At 39.2% G+C, this 25,328-nt stretch overlaps 1 protein-coding gene and 1 non-coding gene across 3 annotated transcripts in view; one reads left to right on the plus strand and one right to left on the minus strand.

Annotated features, from left to right (window-relative positions):
• The window catches only part of INTS4 (integrator complex subunit 4), a 113,941-nt gene that overhangs the window by 74,889 nt on the left and 13,724 nt on the right, over positions 1 to 25,328 (minus strand). For both annotated transcript variants that reach the window (XR_009542477.1, XM_060160115.1), the window contains exons 3-4: positions 19,823 to 19,940; positions 13,742 to 13,848 (exon numbers count right to left, since the gene is read on the minus strand). Coding sequence is in view for 1 of the 2 variants with exons in the window: in XM_060160115.1 (XP_060016098.1) it covers positions 13,742 to 13,848; positions 19,823 to 19,940 (225 nt within the window). In the remaining variant the exon portion in view is untranslated. The remainder of the gene's footprint in view (positions 1 to 13,741; positions 13,849 to 19,822; positions 19,941 to 25,328) is intronic.
• On the plus strand, positions 24,160 to 24,266 carry LOC132526652 (U6 spliceosomal RNA). Its single transcript, XR_009542643.1, has one exon. It is a non-coding gene; the product is annotated as a U6 spliceosomal RNA (small nuclear RNA).

Consider the following 25,328-nt stretch of genomic DNA (forward strand, 5'->3'; position numbering starts at 1 on the left):
AGAAAGAAGTTACAAATACTAGAAAAACACTGTCAAGTAAACACTATAGTGTTGGGTTTGACTTACAAGGAGAGATGAGAACATGATTTTTCTTTCATACAGATATAGAAATAAAAATACAGATATATATGTTTGTATATGATATATATAGACATTAGAATATATATATCTAATATATATATATGTGTGTGTATGTATCTCCGCTAGCTCTCTCCACTGAGAGGGCCCAAGAGTAGCAACACCTCAACAGCAACGAGCACACTTAGTACCCAGAACTTGGTTTCAAAATACATTTCGCCACTAAGAGGAACCAGGGCTTCTTGGAGAAAAGCTCATTGCAGGGGTAGACTAGAGAAAGTACAAGATGGGCCTGAAATATTTTATTGTGCCAGAAAGAAATGACGCATTAAAAAAAATATACAGTTGACCCCTGAACAACATGGTTTGAACTGAGTGGGTCCACTTATACACAGTTTTTTTTCAGTAGCAAATACTACAGTACTACACAGTTCGTGGATGGTTGAATTGTGGATGTAGCACTGTGGATACAAAGGAAGTGGGTATACTGAGGAACTGCATATATGGAGGGTCAACTATAAGTTAAATGTGAATTTCTGACTATTCAAAGTGTCAGTGCCCCTAACCCCCAAGCTGATAAAGGGGTAACTGAAGAGAAAAGTCAAAAGGACACAGAAGCCAGCGTGAAGGGGTTCCCACCTGGCAAAATCAGGGAACTTGAACAAGATGAATAATGACAGTAATAGATTATAACATTGAATAAACAAGAAATCTGAGTCCATAACTGATATAAATAAATAAATTGAAAGTTGGAGGACAATTTACATAGTTTCAAAGTAGTAGTACCATGCCACAAAATACTTATTCATTTCAAAAAGAAAGAGTAACTTTATAGTGAAGAAATCTGACAGACAACACCTTAACCAAGTGATCAAAGTAAACATCATCACCAATGGGAACAAATCAAAATGGTGTACCGCCTAATAGGATACAATGAGAACAGAACAGCATCAAGTCTGTGATATTCATGCCAAAGGTGGAAAACTTGAATCTAATTATGAGAAAATATCAGACAAACCCAAATTCAGGAATATTCTACAAAATTACTGTCCTATAATATTCAGAAGTGTCAAGTTAATGAAATGAAGTGAAGACTGAAGAATTATTCCAAATTGAAAAAGACTGGGGCTTCCCTGGTGGCGCACTGGTTAAGAATCAGCCTGCCAATGCAGGGGACATGGGTTCGAGCCCTGGTACAGGAAGATCCCACATGACCCGGAGCAACTAAGGCCATGCGACACAACTAGTGAAGCCCACGCTCCTAGAGCAGTGCTCTGCAACAAGAGAAGCCACCGCAATGAGAATCCCACGCACCGCAAAGAAGAGTAGCCCCTGCTCGCCTCAACTAAAGAAAGCCTGAGCACAGCAATGAAGACCCAATGCAGACAAAGAAAAAATATTAAAAGCAGCAAGGGAAAAACAACAAAACATACAAGGGAATCCCCATAAGGTTAACAGCTGATCTTTCAGCAGAAACTCTGCAAGCCAGAAGGGAGTAGCAGGACATATTTAAAATGATGAAATGGAAAAACCTACAACCAAGATTACTCTACCCCCTACAACCAAGATTACTCTACACAGCAAGGACCTCATTCAGATTCGACAGAGAAATTAAAACCTTCACAGACAAGCAAAAGCTAAGAGAATTCAGCACTACCAAACCAGCTTTACAACAAATGCTAAAGGAACTTCTCTAGGCAGGAAACACAACAGAAAGAAAAGACCTACAATAACAAACCCAAAACAATTAAGAAAATGGTAATAGGAACATACATATCAATAACTACCTTAAATGTAAATGGCTTAAATGCTCCAAACAAAAGACACAGACTGGCTGAATGGATACAAAAACAACACCCGTATATATGCTATCTACAAGAGACCCACTTCAGACCTAGGGACACATACACACTGAAAGTGAGGGGATAGAAAAATATATTCCATGCAAATGGAAATAAAAAGAAAGCTGGAGTAGCAATTCTCATATCAGACAAAGTAGACTTTAAAATAAAGACTATTACAAGAGACAAAGAAAAACACTACATAATGATCAAGGGATCAATCAAAGAAGAAGATATAACAATTATAAATATATATGCACCCAACATAGGAGCACCTCAGTACATAAGGCAGTGTTAACAGCCATAAAAAGGGAAATTGACAGTAACACAATCATAGAGGGGACTTTAACACCCCACTTTCACCAATGGACAGATCAACCAAAATGAAAATAAATAAGAAAACACAAGCTTTGAATGATACATTAAACAAGATGGACTTAACTGATATTTATAGGACATTCCATCCAAAAACAACACAATACACTTTCTTCTCAAATGCTCATGGAACATTCTCCAGGATAGATCATATCCTGGGTCACAAACCAAGCCCTAGTAAATTTAAGGAAACTGAAGTCATATCAAGTATCTTTTCCAACCACAACGCCAGGAGACTAGATATCAATTACAGGAAAAAAACTGTAAAAAATACAAACACAGGGAGGCTAAACAACACACTACTAAATAACCAAGAGATCACTGAAGAAATCAAAGGGAAATCAAAAAATAACTAGAAACAAATGACAATGAAAACACGACAACCCAAAACCTATGGGATGCAGCAAAAGGAATTCTAAGAGGGAAGTTTACAGCAATAAAATCCAACCTCAAGAAACAAGAAACATCTCAAATAAACAACCTAACCTTACACCTAAAGCAATTAGAGAAAGAAGAACAAAAAATCGCCCAAGTTAGCAGAAGGAAAGAAATCATAAAGATCAGATCAGAAAGAAATAAAAAAGAAATGAAGGAAACAATAATAAAGATCAATAAAACTAAAAGCTACATCTTTGAGAAGATAAAATTGATAAACCTTTAGCCAGACTCATCAAGAAAAAAAGGGAGAAGACTCAAATCAATAGAATTAGAAATGAAAAAGGAGAAGTAACAACTGACACTGGAGAAATACAGAAGATCATGAGAGATTACTATAAGCAACTCTATGCCAGTAAAATGGACAACCTGGAAGAAATGGACAAATTCTTAGAAATGCACAACCTGCCAAGACTGAATCAGGAAGAAACAGAAAATATGAACAGACCAATCACAAGCACTGAAATTGAAACTGTGATTAAAAATCTTCCAACAAACAAAAGCCCAGGACCAGATGGCTTCACAGGCGAATTCTATCAAACATTTAGAGAAGAGCTAACACCTATCCTTCTCAAACTCTTCCAAAATATAGCAGAGGGAGAAACACTCCCAAACTCATTCTACGAGGCCACCATCACCCTGATATCAAAACCAGACAAGGATGTCACAAAGAAAGAAAACTACAGGCCAATATCACTGATGAACATAGATGCAAAAATCCTCAACAAAATACTAGCAAACAGAATCCAACAGCACATTAAAAGGATCATACACCATGATCAAGTGGGGTCTATCCCAGGAATGCAAGGATTCTTCAATATACGCAAATCAATCAATGTGATACACCATATTAACAAATTGAAGAAGAAAAAATATAGGGTCATCTCAATAGATGCAGAGAAAGCTTTTGACAAAATTCAACACCATTTATGATAAAAACCCTGCAGAAAGTAGGCATAGAGGGAACTTTCCTCAACATAACAAAGGCCATATATGACAAACCCACAGCCAACATCATCCTCAATGGTGAAAAACTGAAAGCATTTCCACTAAGATCAGGAACAAGACAAGGCTGCCCACTCTCACCACTCTTATTCAACATAGTTTTGGAAGTTTTAGCCACAGCAATCAGAGAACAAAAGGAAATAAAAGGAATCCAAATTGGAAAAGAAGTAAAGCTGTCACTGTTTGCAGATGACATGATACTATACATAGAGAATCCTAAAGATGCTACCAGAAAACTGCTAGAGCTAATCAATGAATTTGGTAAAGTAGCAGGATACAAAATTAATGCACAGAAATCTCTGGCATTCCTATACACTAATGATGAAAAATCTGAAAGTGAAATCAAGAAAACACTCCCATTTACCATGGCAACAAAAAGAATAAAATATCTAGGAATAAACCTACCTAAAGAGACAAAAGACCTGTATGCAGAAAATTATAAGACACTGATGAAAGAAATTAAAGACGATACAAACATATGGAGAGATATACCATGTTCTTGGATTGGAAGAATCAACATTGTGAAAATGACTCTACTACCCAAAGCAATCTACAGATTCAATGCAATCCCTATCAAACTACCACTGGCATTTTTCACAGAACTAGAACAAAAAATTGCACAATTTGTATGGAAACACAAAAGACCCCGAATAGCCAAAGCAATCTTGAGAACGAAAAACGGAGCTGGAGGAATCAGGCTCCCTGACTTCAGACTATACTACAAAGCTACAGTAATCAAGACAGTATGGTACTGGCACAAAAACAGAAAGGTAGATCACTGGAACAGGATAGAAAGCCCAGAGATAAACCCACACACATATGGTCACCTTATCTTTGATAAAGGAGGCAGGAATGTACAGTGGAGAAAGGACAGACTCTTCAATAGGTGGTGCTGGGAAAACTGGACAGTTACATATAAAAGTATGAGATTAGATCACTCCCTAACACCATACACAAAAATAAACTCAAAATGGATTAAAGACCTAAATATAAGGCCAGACACTCTCAAACTCTTAGAGGAAAACATAGGCAGAACACTCTATGATATAAATCACAGCAAGATCCTTTTTGACCCACCTCCTTGAGAAATGGAAATAAAAACAAAAATAAACAAATGGGACCTAATGAAACTTCAAAGCTTTTGCACAGCAAAGGAAACCATAAACAAGACCAAAAGACAATCCTCAGAATGGGAGAAAATATTTGCAAATGAAGCAACTGACAAAGGATTAATCTACAAAATTTACAAGCAGCTCATGCAGCTCAATAACAAAAAAACAAACAACCCAATCCAAAAATGGGCAGAAGAGGTAAACAGACATTTTCCCAAAGAAGATATACAGATTGCCAACAAACACATGAAAGAATGCTCAACATCATTAATCATTAGAGAAATGCAAATCAAAACTACAATGACATATCATCTCACACCAGTCAGAATGGCCATCATCAAAAAATCTAGAAACAATAAATGCTGGAGAGGGTGTGGAGACAAGGGAACACTCTTGCACTGCTGGTGGGAATGTGAATTGGTACAGCCACTATGGAGAACAGTATGGAGGTTCCTTAAAAAAATACAAATAGAACTACCATACAACCCAGCAATCCCACTACTGGGCATATACCCTGAGGAAACCATAATTCAAAAAGAGTCATGTACCAAATGTTCATTGCAGCTCTATTTACAATAGCCAGGAGATGGAAACAACCTAAGTGTCCATCATCAGATGAATGGAGAAAGAAGATGTGGCACATATATACAATGGAATATTACTCAGCCATAAAAAGAAACGAAATTGAGCTATTCGTAATGAGGTGGATGGACCTAGAGTCTGTCATACAGAGTGAAGTCAGAAAGAGAAAGACAAATACCGTATGCTAATACATATATATGGAATTTAAGAAAAAAAATGTCACGAATAACCTAGTGGTAAGACAGGAACAAAGACACAGACCTACTAGAGAATGGACTTGAGGATATGGGGAGGGGGAAGGGTAAGCTGTGACAAAGCGAGAGTGGCATGGACATATATACACTACCAAACGTAAAATAGCTAGCTAGTGGGAAGCAGCCGCATAGCACAGGGAGATCAGCTCGGTGCTCTGTGACCACCTAGAGGGGTGGGATGGGGGGGTGGGAGGGAGATGCAAGAGGGAGGAAGATATGGGGATGCATGTATATGTACAGCTGATTCACTTTGTTATAAAGCAGAAACTAACACACCATTGTGAAGCAATTATACTCCATAAAGATGTTAAAAAAAAAAAAGACCCAATTCAACCAAAAATAAATAAAATAAAATTTTAAAATAAATAAATATATACAATTTATGGATAAATAAATATACAGTATTGGGGAATAAAAGACCGAATGCCGCCAAAAAAAAATCAATTAATTAATTAATTTTTTAAAAAAAGAAAAAGACTGATGAGATATGTTGACAATCAATGCAAGATGTGATTCTGAACTGGATTCTTTTCCTATAAAGGACATTGGAATAAATACTGAAATTTGAATGAGGTTTGAGGATTAAATGGTAATATGTTGATGTTAGTGTCCTGATTTTGATGGTCATATTGAGGTTATGAAGGAGAGTATCTTTGTTATAGGAAACACAAACTGAAGTATTGAAGAGTAATGGGGCACCATGTTAGCAACTTACTCTAAAATGGTTCACAAGAAAAGAAAGTTCTTTATTACTGTGCTGGCAATTTTTCTTCAAGTTTGAGAGTTTGTTTTTTTTTTTTTTAAGGCCACACCACATGGATTGGGGGATCTTAGTTCCCTGACCAGGGATTGAATCCGGGCCCTTGGCACTGAAAGCACCAAGTCCTAACCACTGGACCACCAGAGAATTCCCAAGTTAGAGATTGTTTTGAAAAATGAAAGTTTAGGGCTTCCCTGGTGGCGCAGTGGTTGAGAGTTCACCTGCTGATGCAGGGGACGCAGGTTTGTGCCCCGGTCCGGGAGGATCCCACGTGCCGCGAAGTGGCTGGGCCCGTGAGCCATGGCCGCTGAGCCTGCGCGTCCGGAGCCTGTGCTCCGCAACGGGAGAGGCCACCACAGTGAGAGGCCCACGTACCGCAAAAAAAAAAAAAAGTTTAAATATACACAAAAAAGAATAAACTAACCATACTGTTTCATAAACATTTGAAAAATATTATATTATCCATAAGAATAAGTGCACTTTAAGACCATAAAAAGGGGGTAGGTATAGCAGACGCATACCCACACAGTTGCAGAGAATGCCTGGAGGAGGTGTAGGAGGCTTTGCAAAGAAAGTGGATTTCATAACTTGTTTCCCCTCGTTTGAGAGGCAAAGAAACACAGTGGAATGAACACAGACTGGATCCAGACCTAGGTCTGATATTGGAGCTGCCACTTAGTATCTATGTGGTCTTCACTAAGCCCCTTAAGTTTTTAGAAATCCTTACTTTGTAATAATAGGAATAATATCCCCTACCATGAAGTTTTATGGTGAGTGGATTAAAATGAATTCATTTAATAATTATTGTATGTAAAATCAGCTAATAGTGTCCCAGATATAATAGACATTCAGTAAGTACAAATGCCTAGCATAGTGCCTGGCACTTGGCATGTATTTTTTTTTTATATCTTTATTGGAGTATAATTGCTTTACAATGGTGTGTTAGTTTCTGCTTTATAACAAAGTGAATCAGTTATACATATACATATGTTCCCATATCTCTTCCCTCTTGTGTCTCCCTCCCTCCCACCCTCCCTATCCCACCCCTCTAGGTGGTCAAAAAGCACCGAGTTGATCTCCCTGTGCTATGCGGCTGCTTCCCAATATATCTATTTTACGTTTGGTAGTGTATATATGTCCATGCCACTCTCTCACTTTGTCACAGCTTACCCTTTTGGCATGTACTTTTTTTTTTTTTTTTTGCGGTATGTGGGCCTCCCACTGTTGTGGCCTCTCCCGTTTCAGAACACAGGCTCCGGACGCACAGGCTCAGTGGCCATGGCTCACGGACCCAGCCGCTCCGCGGCATGTGGGATCTTCCCGGACCAGGGCACGAACCCGCGTCCCCTGCATCGGCAGGCGGACTCTCAACCACTGTGCCACCAGGAAAGCCCTGGTGTGTACTTTTTAAAAAACAACCTGCTTAAGAAGAGAAGGGAAACAGGTGGGGAAAAGAAGGACAGGTAGTGGCAAAAAAGAGAAAACAGAGAAGGGTCAGAGGTAAAAGTGGGCCAGCTGGATGAAACAGCCCTGCTGATCTGGAACACACAAGCATAAACTTTCCAGTGATAGCTGTCTAATAAGAGGGCAGTCTGTCAGGAAAGGTACTAAGCACCTGTTAATGGTTCACATCAGAATGCTCCAAGGGGAAATTCCTGAACTAAATGGACCTGAACTTTCTGTGTGAAGCTATGTTCTGTGTGAAGTTAGACTAGGCAGGTAGGCTTACTTAGAGGAGAGAACAAAGGAAACCTGGAGAGAAAGCTCAGGTGCAGAGGGTGGGGCTGTCAGAGAGGTATTGTCTCCTTATAAAAATGTCTCAATCAAGCATTTTAGATCAAAGTTAGTTCATGCCTCCAAGTTATTTAAGCTACAGAAATGTGAAACATATACTTTTAAGTGATCACAATGTCATGTATAGTAAGGGCTCAAAATTATCCAACAAAATAACACACTGAAACTGAGAAGTTATGAGAAATTTCCAGATATGAAGCTGACAATGACTCTCTGTCAGAGTTAATACAGCAAAATTGTTCTTTTTTTTAAACTATTTTTATTTAGTATGGAAGCATCATTTGTCATAACTAAACTGTTAACTGAACCACCAGCCCCTGGAAGACTACTGCAATTGTTACAAATACTTTATTTGATTTTCAAACAAATTAAAACATTCTAGTTCCTATTAAGGTAACCAAGGCAACACGGATTCATAACCAGCCTATACTGCACACTGAATGTTAGCCCAAAAGAGATCATAAGTCTAAATCACACCCTCAGGGCAGCAATTACAGTTTTATGATGTCCTTCCCCCACATGTCACTACTTACATCACGGCTATCATCACTAATAGCTGCCTACTGTCTGCTCTGCAGATGATGCTATTTTGGTGTTATACCCAGGCCATTAAAGTGCCATCATTTCTCTATTAATGGAGTGAGTAAGCAATCCACATCCCTGATAATAAGAGCAATCCACGTCAAAAATAAAATAAGCTAAACCAATCAGTTTAAAACTATTGCTACAGGAAAAAAAATCAATGATTAAGTATATCAAGAAAATCTAAGACTGAGGTTAAATAAGACAAGAATACCTTACTGACTCACTCAGTTTCAATATGGATATTTTTTTCTTTTTGGGAGGGGGAGGGAGGCAGCACACTGCACGGCTTGTGGGATTTTAGGGCCCCGACCAGAGATTGAACCCCGGCCACGTCACTGACAGCACTAAGTCCTAACCACTGGACCGCCAATTCCCATCAATATGGATTCCCATCAATATGGATTGTTTTTAAGCACAGATAAAAATTCAGTGTACTTAGCAATGGAAATGATTCTAACAGACAACCTCTCCTAACAAACAACACATAATATCTGTTTATCAAATTTGATAAATGTTAAAATGCTGTTTCTATCTTTTGTTAAATGTTATCAAATTTGATAAATGTTAAAATGCTGTATGTTTCTATATTTTGCCTTAAGAGCTTGATGTTTTGATACTTTTGCCACAGAATTAAAGGAACAGAAAAGAAAGAGAGAATGGAAGAGAAGGTGAGATGGAAACAGAAAAACAAAGAATTAAACTAGGCTCTAAGGAAGCCATATAAGCAAAAATGACAAGATATTTATTCTTTTAGAAAAATCTTCACAGATAGGAAAGAAAGCAGAAGACCTCTAATTTCAGTTGTGTGAATCCTACACAAGAAGAGACTGAGTAATTTCCTGGCCAAATCTAAATCTCATCATCTCTCAAATGAAGACTAGCTGTACAATGTACCTCAAAGGATTACTAACAGGATAAAATGAGATGAATTTTGAAACGTTAAGAGTACCCAAAAGCATGACTTTCTTCCTACTGTGAAACAAAAAATATGGCAGATTCACATCTTACATTTTAAAAGTATATAAAGGAACAATATGAACTTCAAAAAAATAATAAGGATAAAGGACTTCCCTGCTGGTCCAGTGGTTAAGAATCCGCCTTCCAATGCAGGGGACGTGGTTCAATCCCTGGTTGGGGAACTAAGATACCACACGCCGTCAGGCAACTAAGCCCGTGTGCCACAACTACTGAGCCCCCACGCTCCTTTTCTTTTCTGTCAGGTCAGCGGAAATAGCCTCTTTTCACTTCTGATTCTAATAATTTGAGCCTTCTTTTCCTCCTTTCCAAAACTAAAGGTTTATCAATTTTGTTGATTTTTCAAATAACAAGCTTTTGGTTCTCTGATTTTTCTCTAATGTTTTTCTACTCTTGATTTCATTAATTTCTCCTCTAGTTTTTCGTACTTCCTTCCTTCTGCATGCTTTATATTTAGTGTGCTCTTCTTTATACAGCGTCTTAAGGTGGAAGGTTAGGGTACTGGTATGAGATCTTTCTTCTTTTTTACTATAGACACTAATTGCTATAAATTTCCCTCTCGGCATTGCATTAGATGCAGCCCAGTTTTGGTATGTTGTGTCTTCATTTTCACTCATCTCAAAGTATTTTCTAATTTCCCTACTGATTTCTTCTTTGACCCATTGGTTAAATAGGAGTATGTTGTTTAATTTCCACATATTTGTGCTTTTCCTAATTTTTTTCTGTTACTCATCCAATTTCATTCCATTGTAGTTGAAAAATATACTTTGCATTATTTCTATCAAAAGAGTGAATGTTATTGTATGTGAATCATACCTGTATGGCACACTGTATGGCAAAAATCACAGACAAAATAGCACTAGGCAATAGAAACAGTAACTGTAGCTATGAATCATAGTCTTTATTTATGCGAATTTGCAAAAACTTGTGACAGATATGCCATTTCCAGGTAGTTCAAATTTTTACCCTATTACAAATGGTGAAGAAATGCACAAAAACTCCATATGAGAAACTGGAAAACATGAAAAGCTCATTCTCAAGAGAGGCAAATGAAGAACAAATATGAGGTCTCACTAGTAATCTTTTAAAAAGGAAATTTAAAAAAATGAAACTCCATTTTCCTCCTACCAAATTAACAGGTTTATCTCTTGTTTAAATCTTAATCTCTTGTTTAATATCCAATGTTAGAAAAACAGGTGAAATTAGGCACTCTCATATACTGTTGATGGGCATATAAACTGGAATACTTCGGAAAACAATTTGGCAAAAGTATCAAAAGCCTTACAAAAACTCTAAATGCTTTCATCTAGTAATTCTACTGTAACAATCTGTGTTTAGGAAATAACCCTAAATACAGAAAATACTTTAGACTAATCACATTCACTGTACTATTATTTACAATTTTAAAAAATGGCTACAATATAAATGTCCAATAATAGGAGAATAGTTAGGACAAACTATGGTTTAATTACTGGACAAAATATCATGCAACCATTAAAAATATTTATAAAACATTTACAATATAAGGAAAATACTTTTGTTACATTAGTGAAAAAGCAAAATTGAACATAGAATATGATTACAGCTACATGTGTAAAAAGAAAAGCAATCGGGCTTCCCTGGTGGCGCAGTGGTTGACAGTCTGCCTGCCAATGCAGGAGACACGGGTTCGTGCCCTGGTCCGGGAGGATCCCACATGCCGCGGAGCGGCTGGGCCCGAGAGCCATGGCCGCGGAGCCTGCGCTCCGCGACGGGAGAGGCCACAACAGTGAGGGGCTCGCGTACCACAAAAAAAGAAAAAAAAAAGCAATCAATCTGTATACAGAAAAAAATTCAGAAAGCATACATCAAAAGACCAATAATAATGGTTGCCTTTATAATGGTTGAGTGTAGTTCTTTCTTTATACTGTTTAGTATCTTTCCAAAGTTCCATGGGAATAAATTTTTATAATAAAAGGTTTATTCAAAACAAATTTAAGAAACTGTTACTTATAGCAGAACAATCCACTAGTACAACACCTCTCTCACAAGCAAAACCTCCCAGGTATATATATACTCTCACATGGGAGATACACTTACTCTCTCAAACACATAATCCCTAGTTTTTTCCACTTAAGCTTTTAATACTGTACTTCTCAAAGTGTTCTGGGTTTGTTTATTGTTGTCATTGTTTATTAAGATAAATGAAATACTCTTTCCTGGGGTTCAGAAATGGCTTTCTAATTCCATGAATATAACCCTTCCACAATTCAAACATATGTCTCCTTATATTCTCAAAATAAATTTACCAAAAAGATTCAAACTAAAGCCAATTGTCAGAACACTCTTTGACATAAATCACAGCAAGATCCTTTCTGACCCACCTCCTAGAGAAATGGAAATAAAAACAAAAATAAACAACTGGGACCTAATGAAACTTTAAAGCTTTTGAACAGCAAAGGAAACCATAAGCAATATAAAGACAACCCTCAGAATGGGAGACAATATTTGCAAACGAAGCAACTGACAAAGGATTACTCTCCAAAATATACAAGCACTCATGCAGCTCAATATCAAAAAAACAAACAACCCAATCCAAAAATGGGCAGAAGACCTAAACAGACATTTCTCCAAAGAAGGTACACAGAGTGCCAACAAACAAATGAAAGGATGCTCAACATCATTAATCATTAGAGAAATGCAAATCAAAACTACAATGAGGTATCATCTCACACCAGTCAGAATGGCCATCATCAAAAAAATCTACAAACAAGAATGGACTTGAGGACAAGGGGAGGGGGAAGGGTAAGCTGGGATGAAGTGAGAGAGTGGCATGGACATATATACACTACCAAATGTAAAACAGATAGCTAGTGGGAAGGAGCCACATAGCACAAGGAGAGCAGCTCGGTGCTCTGTGACCACCTAGAGGGGTGGGATAGGGAGGGTGGGAGGGAGACGCAAGAGGGAGGGGATATGAGGATATATGTATGCGTATAGCTGATTCACTTTGTTATACAGCAGAAACTAACACAACAATGTAAAGCAATTATACTCCAATAAAGATGTTAGCAACAACAACAAAAAAGTAGTCAATTCTACAAAGTTTAGGAACTGGTGTTATGCACAAAAGACAGCTAATAAAAAGCTCCAAATTAAGTCCAAAGGCACAACTGGGCTTCCCTGGTGGCGCAGTGGGTGAGTGTCCGCCTGCCATTGCAGGGGACGTGGGTTCGTGCCCCGGTCTGGGTAGATCCCACATGCCGCGAAGCGGCTAGGCCCGTGAGCCATGGCCACTGAGCTTGCGCATCCGGAGCCTGTGCTCCGCAACGGGAGGGGCCACAACAGTGAGAGGCCCGCGTACCGCAAAAAAAAAAAAAAGGCACAACTAATGTACATATAATTTTTTATAATCAGAGAAACAAAAAAAATTTCCGAAACACTTGTGTCTAGTTGGTCTGTTTACTGAGGCAACAAAGTATCATAAAAAGAATATGGAGTTTGGAATCAGAAAAAGGAGTTTATGCCCTGGTTCTGCAACTTCCTAACTGCGAAAACTTGGGGAAACTAAACTTCTCCAACCTCAATTCCCACTTTAGTAAAAGAGGTATAATAGCACTTCCCTAAAGGACTATGAGGAACAAATGAAAAACTGGGTACACAGTACTGTAATAAGCAGAGTGCATGTATTAGGTACAGGATACATGGTAATTCCTATGATTATTTTCATTTCTTTTGGGAGGATGAGGAAGCTCATTTTATAACAAGTTACTCAACTTTATTCCTAATCCAACATCAAGAAACAAAAAAATGAGGCAGCTCTTAAAACCATTAAGAGTCCTTGGCAATTCTCAGTTATAGATTTAGGATGGAGGTAAGCAGATCTTACAGCTCATATCACCTCTCCAGATAATGCAAAACTGTTCAAGAAAGATGCAACCCTATGTCTAACAATTATATTCTTACCTTGCAGGCTACATCAACTAATCGCATCTGGATAGCTTGATTGTCTGGGAGTTTAGTGCCAATTGCAAGCAAAGTGTCCAACAGCTGAGCTAGGACTTGATGAGACTCTAGAAAGGAAGATGGAAAGTTGGGTTTTAGAATTTCAAAAGGAGATCACTATAGAAACTAAATTTACTTGGGTAAAGAATGTAGATTTTTGTCAGCTGGGTTCTACTATTTGATCCCTAATTCCCTTCAACTAAATTCCTAAAGGGATCATGTCTAAAAATTTGAGTCCTCCACAGGATGGCGCATAGTGCTCCAAAAATGTTTAGTGCTTGACTAATTCAAGGGCTTTTCATTGCCTTCAAGATAAAGTCTAAATTCCTTAGTAGGGCATGCATACATACATACATATATACATACATACATACATATCAGTCCCGCCATGATGTCTAGCCCTCCCTACTTTTCTAGCTTCATCTATTTAAGGTCTCCTCTAGCATCCTTCTCCCCAATTACTTATAATTTGCTCAGGCCAACTTCCCTACCTAGAATGCCTTCATCTACATCCAACTCCATTTTCAACCCTACTCCCCAGGGAGCACCTACTAATCCTGAAGTGTCACCTCCTGTATGGTACTTTTCCTTCTTCCCCTAAAAAAATTAACCATTTCTTCCTCATGCTTCCACTGAATCAGCTGTAACACTTTACGATACTTATTTATTTGTATATCAGACAAAACCAGGAGACTGAAAGATCCTTAAGGGCAAGGACTGTGTTTTATTCACCTTTGTATTCTCAGAATCTAGCGCGACTCATTATATGCCCAACAGATGCTTAATAAATGGGCAAACAGCCAATTCTAAGTGAATCACTATCAATCACCTTAGCCAGATTCTCTTCTTTGTCTAAATTCTCTTCTTTGTTCCAAAATACGGCTCTTATGGTATGGTAGTGTTAGTGGTATACAAGAGGATTTAGGTGGCATTAGGAAAATCATTTTTATATTAATAACCTTGTACAGGCATACCTTGTTTCACTATGCTTCACTTTATTGCACTTTGCAGATACTGTACTACATTTTTTACAAATTGAAGGTTTGTCTCAACCCTGCAACAAACAAGTCTATCAGTGCCATTTTCAACAGCACTGCTCACTTCATGTCTCTGTCACCTTTTGGTAATTCTTGAAATATTTCAAACTTTCATTATTATATTTGTTATGGTGATTTGTGATCAATGATCTTTGATATTACTATTGCAAAAAGATAATGACTCACTAAAGGCTCAGATTATGGTTAACATTTTTTAGCAATACAGTATTAAGGTAGTACATTCTTTTTAGACATAATGCTATTGCACACTTAATCGACTACAGTATAGTGTAGACATTACTTTTATCTGCACTGGGAAATCAAAAAACTTGTGTTACTTGCTTTATTGTGATATTCATTTTACTGTGGTGGTCTGGAACAGAACCTGCAATATCTCAGAGGTATGCTTGTACATATTTTAATGAACAAAATAAAAATTGCAGTTATTATGTTGATGACATTAATTTTCTTTTACCTTTACTAATATAGTCTCTTTAAATTAATTTTATTTAACTAAAAAATAATTGTCCACTTAAAAACATTAAGTAAACCATAATATAGATGTGAAACAAATATGTCAAAAATGGTATGATATATAAATAACCAAAGCTCAGAAAACACTGGTTAAATCATCTCTTACTAAGACTTCCAGTAAAACACAATAGACTGAACACATCTGTTTATCACTAATTCTTTCCTAAAACCTCATTAACATATAAGCGTAAAGAAATTTAAAAGGTATAAACTTACAAGGACAAAGAAAACAGGAGAAGAAAGGTAAGCAGATGAGAAAAGTCAACAAATTTTTCAGAGATGGAAAGCAGTTAAAAAGTCTATGGCAGCTCGGTGCTTTGTGACCACCTAGAGGGGTGGGATACGGAGGGTGGGAGGGAGACACAAGAGGGAGGAGATATGGGGAGATATATATATATATATATATATATATATATATATATAGCTTATTCACTTCGTTATAAAGCAGAAACTAACACACCATTGTAAAGCAATTATATTCCAATAAAGATGTTAAAAAAATACTTAGTATGCCAATAAATAAAAAATAGTCTATGGCAAAACTGAGAAATCTAATACTAAATGCCTACTGAGGAGGGTGTCGTGACAGAGCAAATAAATTCTAGCCATACGCCCAGAAAGATTCAGGAATTGTAGATTTTAAAAAAGACAACCAGGGCTTCCCTGGTGGCACAGTGGTTGAGAGTCTGCCTGCCGATGCAGGGAACTGCCCCATTCGTGCCCCGGTCCGGGAGGGTCCCACGTGCTGCGGAGTGGCTGGGCCCGTGAGCCATGGCCGCTGGGCCTGTGCGCCCAGAGCCTGTGCTCCGCAACAGGAGAGGCCACAACAGTGAGAGGCCCACGTACCACAAAAAAAATAAATAAATAAAAAGACAACCAAAACACACCCCAAAACAGGGATGAGGCAGGGATTTGTTTGAAGCGTCTATAAGAAGTAGTTGGACCCCTGCCTCCTTCCCTATCCTATATAACCAAATGACCACTGAAATAGGAGGTTTGTTCTCTATAAAAATTAGGACAGAAAGGATCTAATTTGGGGAATACTAGGTGAGGACAGGGAGGAAATATAATGAAGAAGAGAAGATTAAGAGATAATCAACATATTGAAAATGAGACTCCCTCCCTCTCCCTAGCTCCCTTCAGTTGCTTTGGCTAAAAAAAAAAACATAGCAGCCAGGCATTTCTCTGTCTTCCTAGCAGGAGAGTCAAAAGCTGATGGGTGCCACAGAAAAACAGCAAAAAACACTAATATTTAACAGTCCTCCAAAGACATAAAGGATCATCTTAGAGTGGAGCCTACCAGCTGACTCTATTCTTTGTTCTGTTCCTCTGCAGTTATTCCCATCATTCAATCTTCCAGCTCACTTACTTAATGTTCTGCCTCAGTTATTCTACTATTGATTCCTTCTAGTGCATTTTTAATCTCAGTTATTGTGTTGTTTATCACTGTTTGTTTGTTCTTTAGTCCTTCTAGGTCTTTGTTAAACATTTCTTGTATTTTCTCAATCCGTGCCTCCATTCTATTTCCAAGATTTTGGACCTTCACTATCATTACTCTGAATTCTTTTTCAGGTAGGTTGCCTATTAACGCTTCATTTATTTGATTTTGTAGGTTTTTACCTTGCTCCTTCGTCTGTAACATATTTTTCTGTCGTCTCATTTTCTCTGATGTATGGGGCTGTATTCCTGCCTTAATGGTTGTTTGGCCTAAGGCGTCCAGCACTGGAGTTTGCAGGCAGTTGGGTAGAGCCGGGTCTTGGTGCTGAGATAAGGACCTCCGGGAGACCTCACTCCAATTAATATTCCCTGGGGTCTGAGGTACTCTGTTAGTCTAGCAGTTTGTGTTTTTTGTTTTTTGTTTTTTACGCGGGCCTCTCACTGTTGTGGCCTCTCCAGCTGCGGAGCACAGGCTCCGGACGTGAAGGCTCAGCGGCCATGGCTCACGGGCCCAGCCGCTCTGCGGCATGTGGGATCTTCCCAGACCAGGGCACGAACCCGTGTCCCCTGCATCGGCAGGCAGACTCCCAACCACTGCGCCACCAGGGAAGCCCAGTCTAGCAGTTTGGACTCGGCACTCCCACCAAGGAGCTCAGCCCCAACCCCCGGTCTGGGAACCAAGATCCTGCAAGCCACGCAGCATAGCAATAGAAAAGCGCACACACACACACACACACACACACAAAGGAGCAGTACAGGGGCTTCCCTGGTGGCGCAGTGGTTGAGAGTCTACCTGCCGATGCAGGGGACACAGGTTTGTGCCCCGGTCCGGGAAGATCCCACATGCCGCGGAATGGCTGGGCCCGTGAGCCATGGCCGCTGAGCCTGCGCGTCCGGAGCCTGTGCTCCGCGATGGGAGAGGCCACAACAGTGAGAGGCCCGTGTACCGCAAAAAAAAAAAAAAAAAAAAAAGGAGCAGTACAATAACAGAAATAAAAAATAAAATAAAATTAGAAGAAACAAAAAATGTATTAGGAAAAATAAAAATATAAGTGAAACAACTACAACAAGGTAAAACAGAACCACAACAGAAAAAAAAAAGGGAACAAGCCAAAAGGAGCTGAATAACAAACTATAAAGAATAAAATAAAATTAGAAAAATCAAAATATAAATGAATCAACAACAACAAGGTAAAACAGAAACACAACCTAAAAAAATTTAAAAAATTAAAAAAGACCCTTGGCTGTGGGGGCAGAGCTTAGGCAGGGGCAGAACTTAGGCGGGGGTGGGGTTTAGTGTGGGGGAACCTAGGCATAGCACCTGTGGGGAAAGGCAGCACGGCCTGAGGGGGGCCTTGGTGTGCAGAGTTTGGAGTTCAGAGGTAAGGCCCTGGGTGGGGGGGTGTGGACAGAGTTTAGGCTCAGCACTGCTGGACCTCCGAGGGCAGAGGATTAGGCCCAGGACCTCAGCAGGCTCCCCACGGGCCCAAGTGGGCAGGGAAATGCTGGCTGTGCTCCCTTCCATTCCTCCCCTCTCCCGAGGGTCTCCCCTGTCCCTGTTGATCCGCTAACCATGGGTGGGCCCCACCTGGTCTGGGAACCCCTCCCCTCCCCCAGCCACCCCTCAGGGGCGCCGGTCCCATCCCACCTCCACTTCTCCTTCCCCCTCACTCCCCGACATGTCACACTCCCCCTACCCAGTCACTCAGTGGTTCCTACCATCCCCTTCGATGTCTGTGGTCCCCCACCAGTGCCTGGTAGGTGCCCTAGCTGTGCAGAGATGCGAAATCAGCGTCCTCCTACTCTGCCATCTTGACTCCGCCCCCATCAAATTGTTTTATGGTAGTAGTAGGAATACTTTTTAAATTTCTCCCTAATGTCATTACATTGGCATTTCAATAAATGCCAAAAATTTTTTTAAATATATTTTGATTGTTTCCTGTGAATTAAAAGTCTTGGGTCAAAATTCAATACAGGTAAAATTTAAAGTTCCTTCTAACAAAATAAAAAATTCTCAACTTCAACCCATGGGCCACTTATATAAGATATCTGTTATCATTAAACAGTTGTACAGTAAGTGAATTTAGATTGTCTCCTGAGTTCACTGGACCTTTATTACTCTCATAACCTCAAGTTGATAGACTAAATGTTGTCCAATATTTAAATAATATTTGTTTAAATATGTATACCCTAAAATGAAATAAAACTATTTTTTGAAACTACAAACAATTCAAACAAAACTATAGTACTTTCAGGAACAGCCACAAAGGATTTCATTTTATTTAATTTTAGAATAAATATCAAGGCAATGAGGCACTAACCCTATAAGAAAATCTTGTACATAAATAAAACTAGATAATCAAAGAAAAAAAATTTTAAGGTAAAATAGTTTTCCTTTTCACCTAAACACTGAGAATAATTTTAGTGGGCATCAACAAGGAACAAACAGAAAAGGCAACAACATATGAGACTTGGGAGATGTTGCCTTTACAGGAAGTAAATTGTGGGGGACCCCATGACCAGGGCAGCACCAGGGCAGTTTCTGAGTTAGTAGGCACAGTCAACAAAACATCAACTCTGTCACATACTATGTAACCTTGAACAAGTTAGTTAACTTCTCTGAGCTTCAGTTTCCCAGCCTATACGATAGGGACAATAGTATCTATCTTATGTCATATGTAAACTATCTTAAGTATATGGCACTTAGTAGAGATCAATAAATGATAGCTATTAAGAGACAAACCTGTATTTTAACTCTAGTGTAAATATATGTACATGGTTTTATTGAATCACCCTCAAATTCCTTTTCAATAACCACCAACACAACAAAATTTTGTTCTACATTGTACACAAAAGGAACTAAAGATTTCTGATCTAATTATACAGCTTTTTCTTTTTTTCTGGCCAGGCCTGCAGCATATGGGGTCTTAGTTCCCCAACCAGGGATCAAACCCATGCCCCCTGCAGTGGCAGCTCAGTCCTAACCACAGGACAGCCAGGGAATTCCCTATATAGCTTTTAAATTGCAACTTACTTTCATTCTGCAGGATGTTAATGGCATCATCCATAATGCAGTCTGGTGAAAATCCTGCTGTCTTTGACAGTAAACCCAACAATGATGCAATTTTCAGTCTCACAGATGGATCATTCTCCTGAAACAAAAGAAGCTATTGTTACATTGATGCTCTACTCTCAGGAACATGGGAAACTAATATCTCAAAACAGAGTCAACAAGTATTTCTTAAGCTTTATTTCTGAAAAATTAACTTTATATGCTTTGGGGGCAGAAAGTTTTTCTCAATCTGTATGTTACACCTAAATACTGCAAAGTGAATGGGATATTTTATGCCTTCCTGATGTCATTAACTTCTAAGGAGATGTGTGCTTTTGGGATTAAAAGTAACTTTCCTCCACTTTGCAGTAGCATTAGACATGAGTTGCAGCAACTTGGACCACCAACACTGCCAGCACTGGGCACTCAACATTGCTGTCAGCACCACTGTTTTTGGAGCCCCAGAAATTGGGTGCTGCAGCTACTACTGCTATCACCAGAAAGAAGTTTTCGTTCTACCTGTGTTTTTTTGGATCACCAGATCCTGATCAGAAGTCTGGGGCAGGTGATGGGATTTCCCAGGTGGTCCAGTGGTTAAGACTGTGCTCCCAATGCAGGGGGCCCAGGTTCAATCCCTGGACAGGGAACTAGATCCCACATGACACAACTAAAAATCCTGCATGCAGCAACAAAGATCCTGCGTGCCACAAGTAAGACCCGGCGCAGCCAAATAAATAAATAAATAAATATTTTAAAGAAAAGTCTGGGGCAGGTGAATCATTGTCTGGGTCTAGGTCCTGGGTCTGGGGCCCAGGGCAAGAGAGACTAAGACATGAGTTAGTGTGGCCCATTTAGCTTCAATATCGGGAGGTGGTCTCTAATTTGCACCAAGATTCCTATGGTGAGAAATTTTCCCCAAAGACCGAAAGGAACATGTCTTTTTGTTCATCACCATATCGCAAGTATGTAGCAAAATATCTGGCACTAAGTAGACAGATGTTCAATAAACATAGGTAAAATGAAAAAAAAAAAAAAGTACCTTGCCAACGCTAAGATTAAGCAAGCATTTCTGTCCCAAGGACAAAATTACTTAAATGTATGCTCAAAAGATGAAGTGCCTTCTAGATGTGACCCCAGTTTCTAAGGAGGTAACTGGGCACAACAAGAAGGCCTGAAGCAGAAGGGACAAAAGATATGCAGTCAGAAGACCCTGAATCCTGGCACACCACTTACCATATGTTCAACCTTGGGAAAGTCATTTTCTTGGGAACTTAAGCTGTGGAGTGCAGCAGAAGGAGAAAGGGCTTTGAAATTGGCCAGATTGAGGTGTGAAGCCTGGACTCACTATGTAATAGCTATATGTCTTGAACAGGCTAATTAACTTCCTAAGCCTCATCTGTGAAATGGGGCTAATAACAACCTCAAACAGCTACTGAGAGGAAAACAACTCACACAGAAATGGGCATACAGAAGGCAATCAAATATTAATGCCCTTCCTTCCTTCCTCTATGATCATCAGTCTTTTCATGTGGAGGGTAATAAAACCTGAACTGAATCCCTATGAATATGGTACTCCGATAGGTACCATAAAGAGCAAATAAAAAACACGTGAAAAATAAGGATGCAATCACCAGGCCCAGAATATGGGAAATTCCACAGGGTAAAATGCCTGGTTTTTAAACAATAAATATCATGGGAAAGCAAAGGTGGTGGGGGGAGGGAATGCTATAGATTAAAAGAAACTGAAAAGGACAGCTAAACTAACGAAATGCAACATGTGAATCCTGCTCAAACAAACCAACTGTAAAAAGACTTTAAGACAATCAGTGAAAGCTGAACATGGACTAGGTGTTATACACTATTAAGGATTATTGTTAAGTGTCATTTTTTTTAAGTCCTAAAAAAAGTCCTAATTTGTTAAACACAGATAATTAAGTGTTTATAGGTAAAATGATATGTCGCCTGGGATTTGCCCCACCCCCAAAAAAGTAGGGGAATGCACCAAACAAGAAGAGCAAAATGTTGATAATTGTTGAAGCTGGATGAGGAACACTGGAAAGCTCATATTATTTTCTCTCCTTTTGTGTATGTTTGTAAATTTACAAAAAAAAGTTAACTTTTTAGAAAAATCACATGAAAGTACTTATTCTATCTAAAATGCAAATTAATTTACTCATTCAACAAACATTCAAGGAGTACCTACTATGTGCCGAGCATCATTCTAGCTGCTGGGGATACAACAGTGAATAAAACAGAAGCAATCCCTGCTCTCATAGCGCTTATATTCAAGTGGATAAGACTGGCGAAAGAGGGAATCCTCTGGTGGTCCAGTGGTTAGGACTTGGTGCTTTCACTGCCATGGGCCCAGGTTCAATCCCTGGTCGGGGAACTATGATCGTGCAAGCCGTGTGGCTCGGCCAAAAAGAATAAAAAATTTAAAAATAAAGACTGACAAAAGAAAATATGTAATTTCAGATGGTAAGCATTCTGAAGAAAAACGACGTGTGTAAGAGGTTAAAGAGTACTGTGGAGAGGCTGTTATAGACAGGACAGTGAGGGAAGTCCACTCTACGGATATGACTTTTGAACAGACACTTAACTGAGTGAGACAGAGAGCAATAGGAAGTTTTAGGGAAGCAGCATTCCAGGCAGAAGAATGTTGCAAACCCAGAATATGGAAGATTCTAAAATGCTGCATTTAAGAATACATACAGGGGCTTCCCTGGTGGCGCAGCGGTTGAGAATCTGCCTGCCAATGCAGGGGAAATGGGTTCGAGCCCTGCTCTGGGAGGATCCCACATGCCGCGGAGCAACTAGGCCCGTGAGCCACAATTACTGAGCCTACACGTCTGGAGCCTGTGCTCCACAACAAGAGAGGCCACAATAGTGAGAGACCCGTGCACCGCGATGAAGAGTGGCCCCCACTTGCCGCAACTAGAGAAAGCCCTCACACAGAAACGAAGACCCAACACAGCCATAAATAAATAAATAAATAATTTAAAAAAAAAAAAAAAGAATACATACATATCTGTTACAGTGATTCTCTCCAGAGTAATCTCTGGAGAGTGTATTTTGTTTTCTAACTTTTTTATTTGCAGAGGCAAGTCTCATTCTTTATTTTATACACTTCTATACTGCTTGAATTTGTTACAATAAATGCTACAGTTGGGGTTTTTAAAAGAATGTTAAATTTAAAACTCCGCACAAACATTCATAACCCTTCAAAAGCTTCCAGTTTCCTATGGAAAGAAGCCTGAGCTGCTGAGCATGACACAACGGCCTGCCAAGACTGTCCCGTACGTCAGCTCCCACAATTCCCCACCAAGCTTGATGCCATGAGGCTTCAAGTTTCTGTACTTCTGCTCAGATTGCTCCTCTGCCTAAATTGCTCTCCCTGCCTCCCACAGCCACTCCCTCCTGCCCCTCAGGTGTCAGCAGCCCCAGGAAGTTTGTCTCTGATGCCTGAACTGGACAAGAGTGCCCTTCCCCTTGGACCACCCAAGCAGCCTGGTGCAACCCTTTATCATGCCCCTCACCAGTGCACTGTAATTATCATAGTATATTATGTGATTGTGTCTGTTTCCCCAACCAACCTGTGAGCTGCTAAAGTGACAAGCAGAATGCCCAGAAAGCACTTCGTACATTCTGATAAAAATAAAGGGAAGAGTATAGGAAAAGGAAAAGCCACGTGTCCTACTTAATTCACTCGGTGAATTAAATAATTCATCCATCATCTGTTCAACAGGATTTCCTGAGTACTTACAAGGAGCCACTGTGTTTGGCCATGGGGATACACTGCCCTCATGGAACTTTAAGTTTTAATGGGCAAGGCAGACAATTGTCAAGTAATGTCCAAATACATAATTACAAAGTTGTACTGTAAAGGAAAAATAAAGAGTTCTATGAAAGCATATAACAAACACGGACTTTAATTTGAGGCAGAGAGAAAAGAATAAATGAACGCTCTCAGTCATGAAAGAACACCACAGCTTCCAGAACTGAAAAAGGGGGCAATGTGGCTAAAATGTAGACTACCATGAAATGCGGCTACAGAGGCAAGCAGGTGCCACAACTTTGAGAATTATGGCAAGTGCCTCTGATAGTGCCCAGAATGTAGCAGGAATTCAATACATATTTGTTCACTGTTGAATAAACAAATGAATAGTCTTTGTCCTAAGAACAATAAAAATCCTTTGAATAACTATAACGAGGAGAGTGACATAAACAGATTCAAATTTCTGAAATACCAAACCAGCCTCAATATAATGATTGGACTGGAGGGGGGAAAAGTAGCCAGAGACAAATTAAGAGTAATTGCGGTGCTTGCTTTGGCAGCACATATACTAAAACTGGAACAATAGAGAGAAAATTTGCATGGCTCCCATGCAAGGATGACATACAAATTAATGAAGCATTCCATATTTCTGAAAAAAAATTTAATCCTTTGAGCAGTGAAAAATAAGAAAAGGAGTATTTGATTAAAAAAATTATAGAACAGCAAAAGAATTTGAACGGTTCCAAAGAATTATTCATCTTTCCATTCATTCTTTTAATAAATTAAATAAAACTTAATACGCGAAAAAAAAAATAGAGTATACCACTATAGTCCAGCAAAAGGCAATGCCAAGACTCCCACTTACGTTATGGGCAGGCTAGATAATACAGAACAACCTTCCCGCTAAGGAAAACTAGAATAGTATTACAGATGCCAAAAAAGAAAAACATATGTGTGTGACTTCTCAAAGGAAACAATACAATGATATATTTAAAATACTAAAAACAAACAAACAAATAAAGAAAAACAGCCAATCTAAAATTCTACACACAGCAAAAACATCGTTCAAGAAGGGAGGTAGGGGCTTCCCTGGTGACACAGTGATTAAGAATCCACCTGCCAATGCAGGGGACACTGGTTCAAGCCCTGGTCCAGGAAGATCCCACATGCCATGGAGCAACTAAGCCCGTGCACCACAACTACTGAGCCTGTGCTCTAGAGCCTGTGAGCCACAACTACTGAAGCCCAAGCACCTAGAGCCCGTGTTCCACAACAAGAGAAGCCACCGCAATAAGAGGCCCATGCACCTCAACGAAGAGTAGCCCCCACTTGCCGCAACTAGAGAAAAAGCTATGCACAGCAACAAAGACCCAAAGCAGCCAAAAATAAATAAAATTAAATTAAATTAAAAAAAGAAGGAACGTAAAGGGAATTCCCTGGCAGCTCAGTGGTTAGGACTCAGCACTTTCACTGCTGTGGCCCAGGTTCAGTGGCTGGTTGGGGAACTAAGATCCCACAAACCATGCAGCATGGCCAAAAAAAAAAGAATGGACATAAAACTTAAAACTTTTCCATACATACAAACACAAAGAATTTGTCACTGAGTGCCACCAGTAAACTCACAATAAATGGAAATATCAGAGGGTATTCATCAGCCAAAAGGAAAATAATCCCAGATGAATAAACAGTTACAGATACAAGAAGGAAAGAAAA

The sequence above is a fragment of the Lagenorhynchus albirostris genome, chromosome 9 (assembly GCF_949774975.1).
Source record: "Lagenorhynchus albirostris chromosome 9, mLagAlb1.1, whole genome shotgun sequence".
NCBI classification, from domain to species: domain Eukaryota; kingdom Metazoa; phylum Chordata; class Mammalia; order Artiodactyla; family Delphinidae; genus Lagenorhynchus; species Lagenorhynchus albirostris.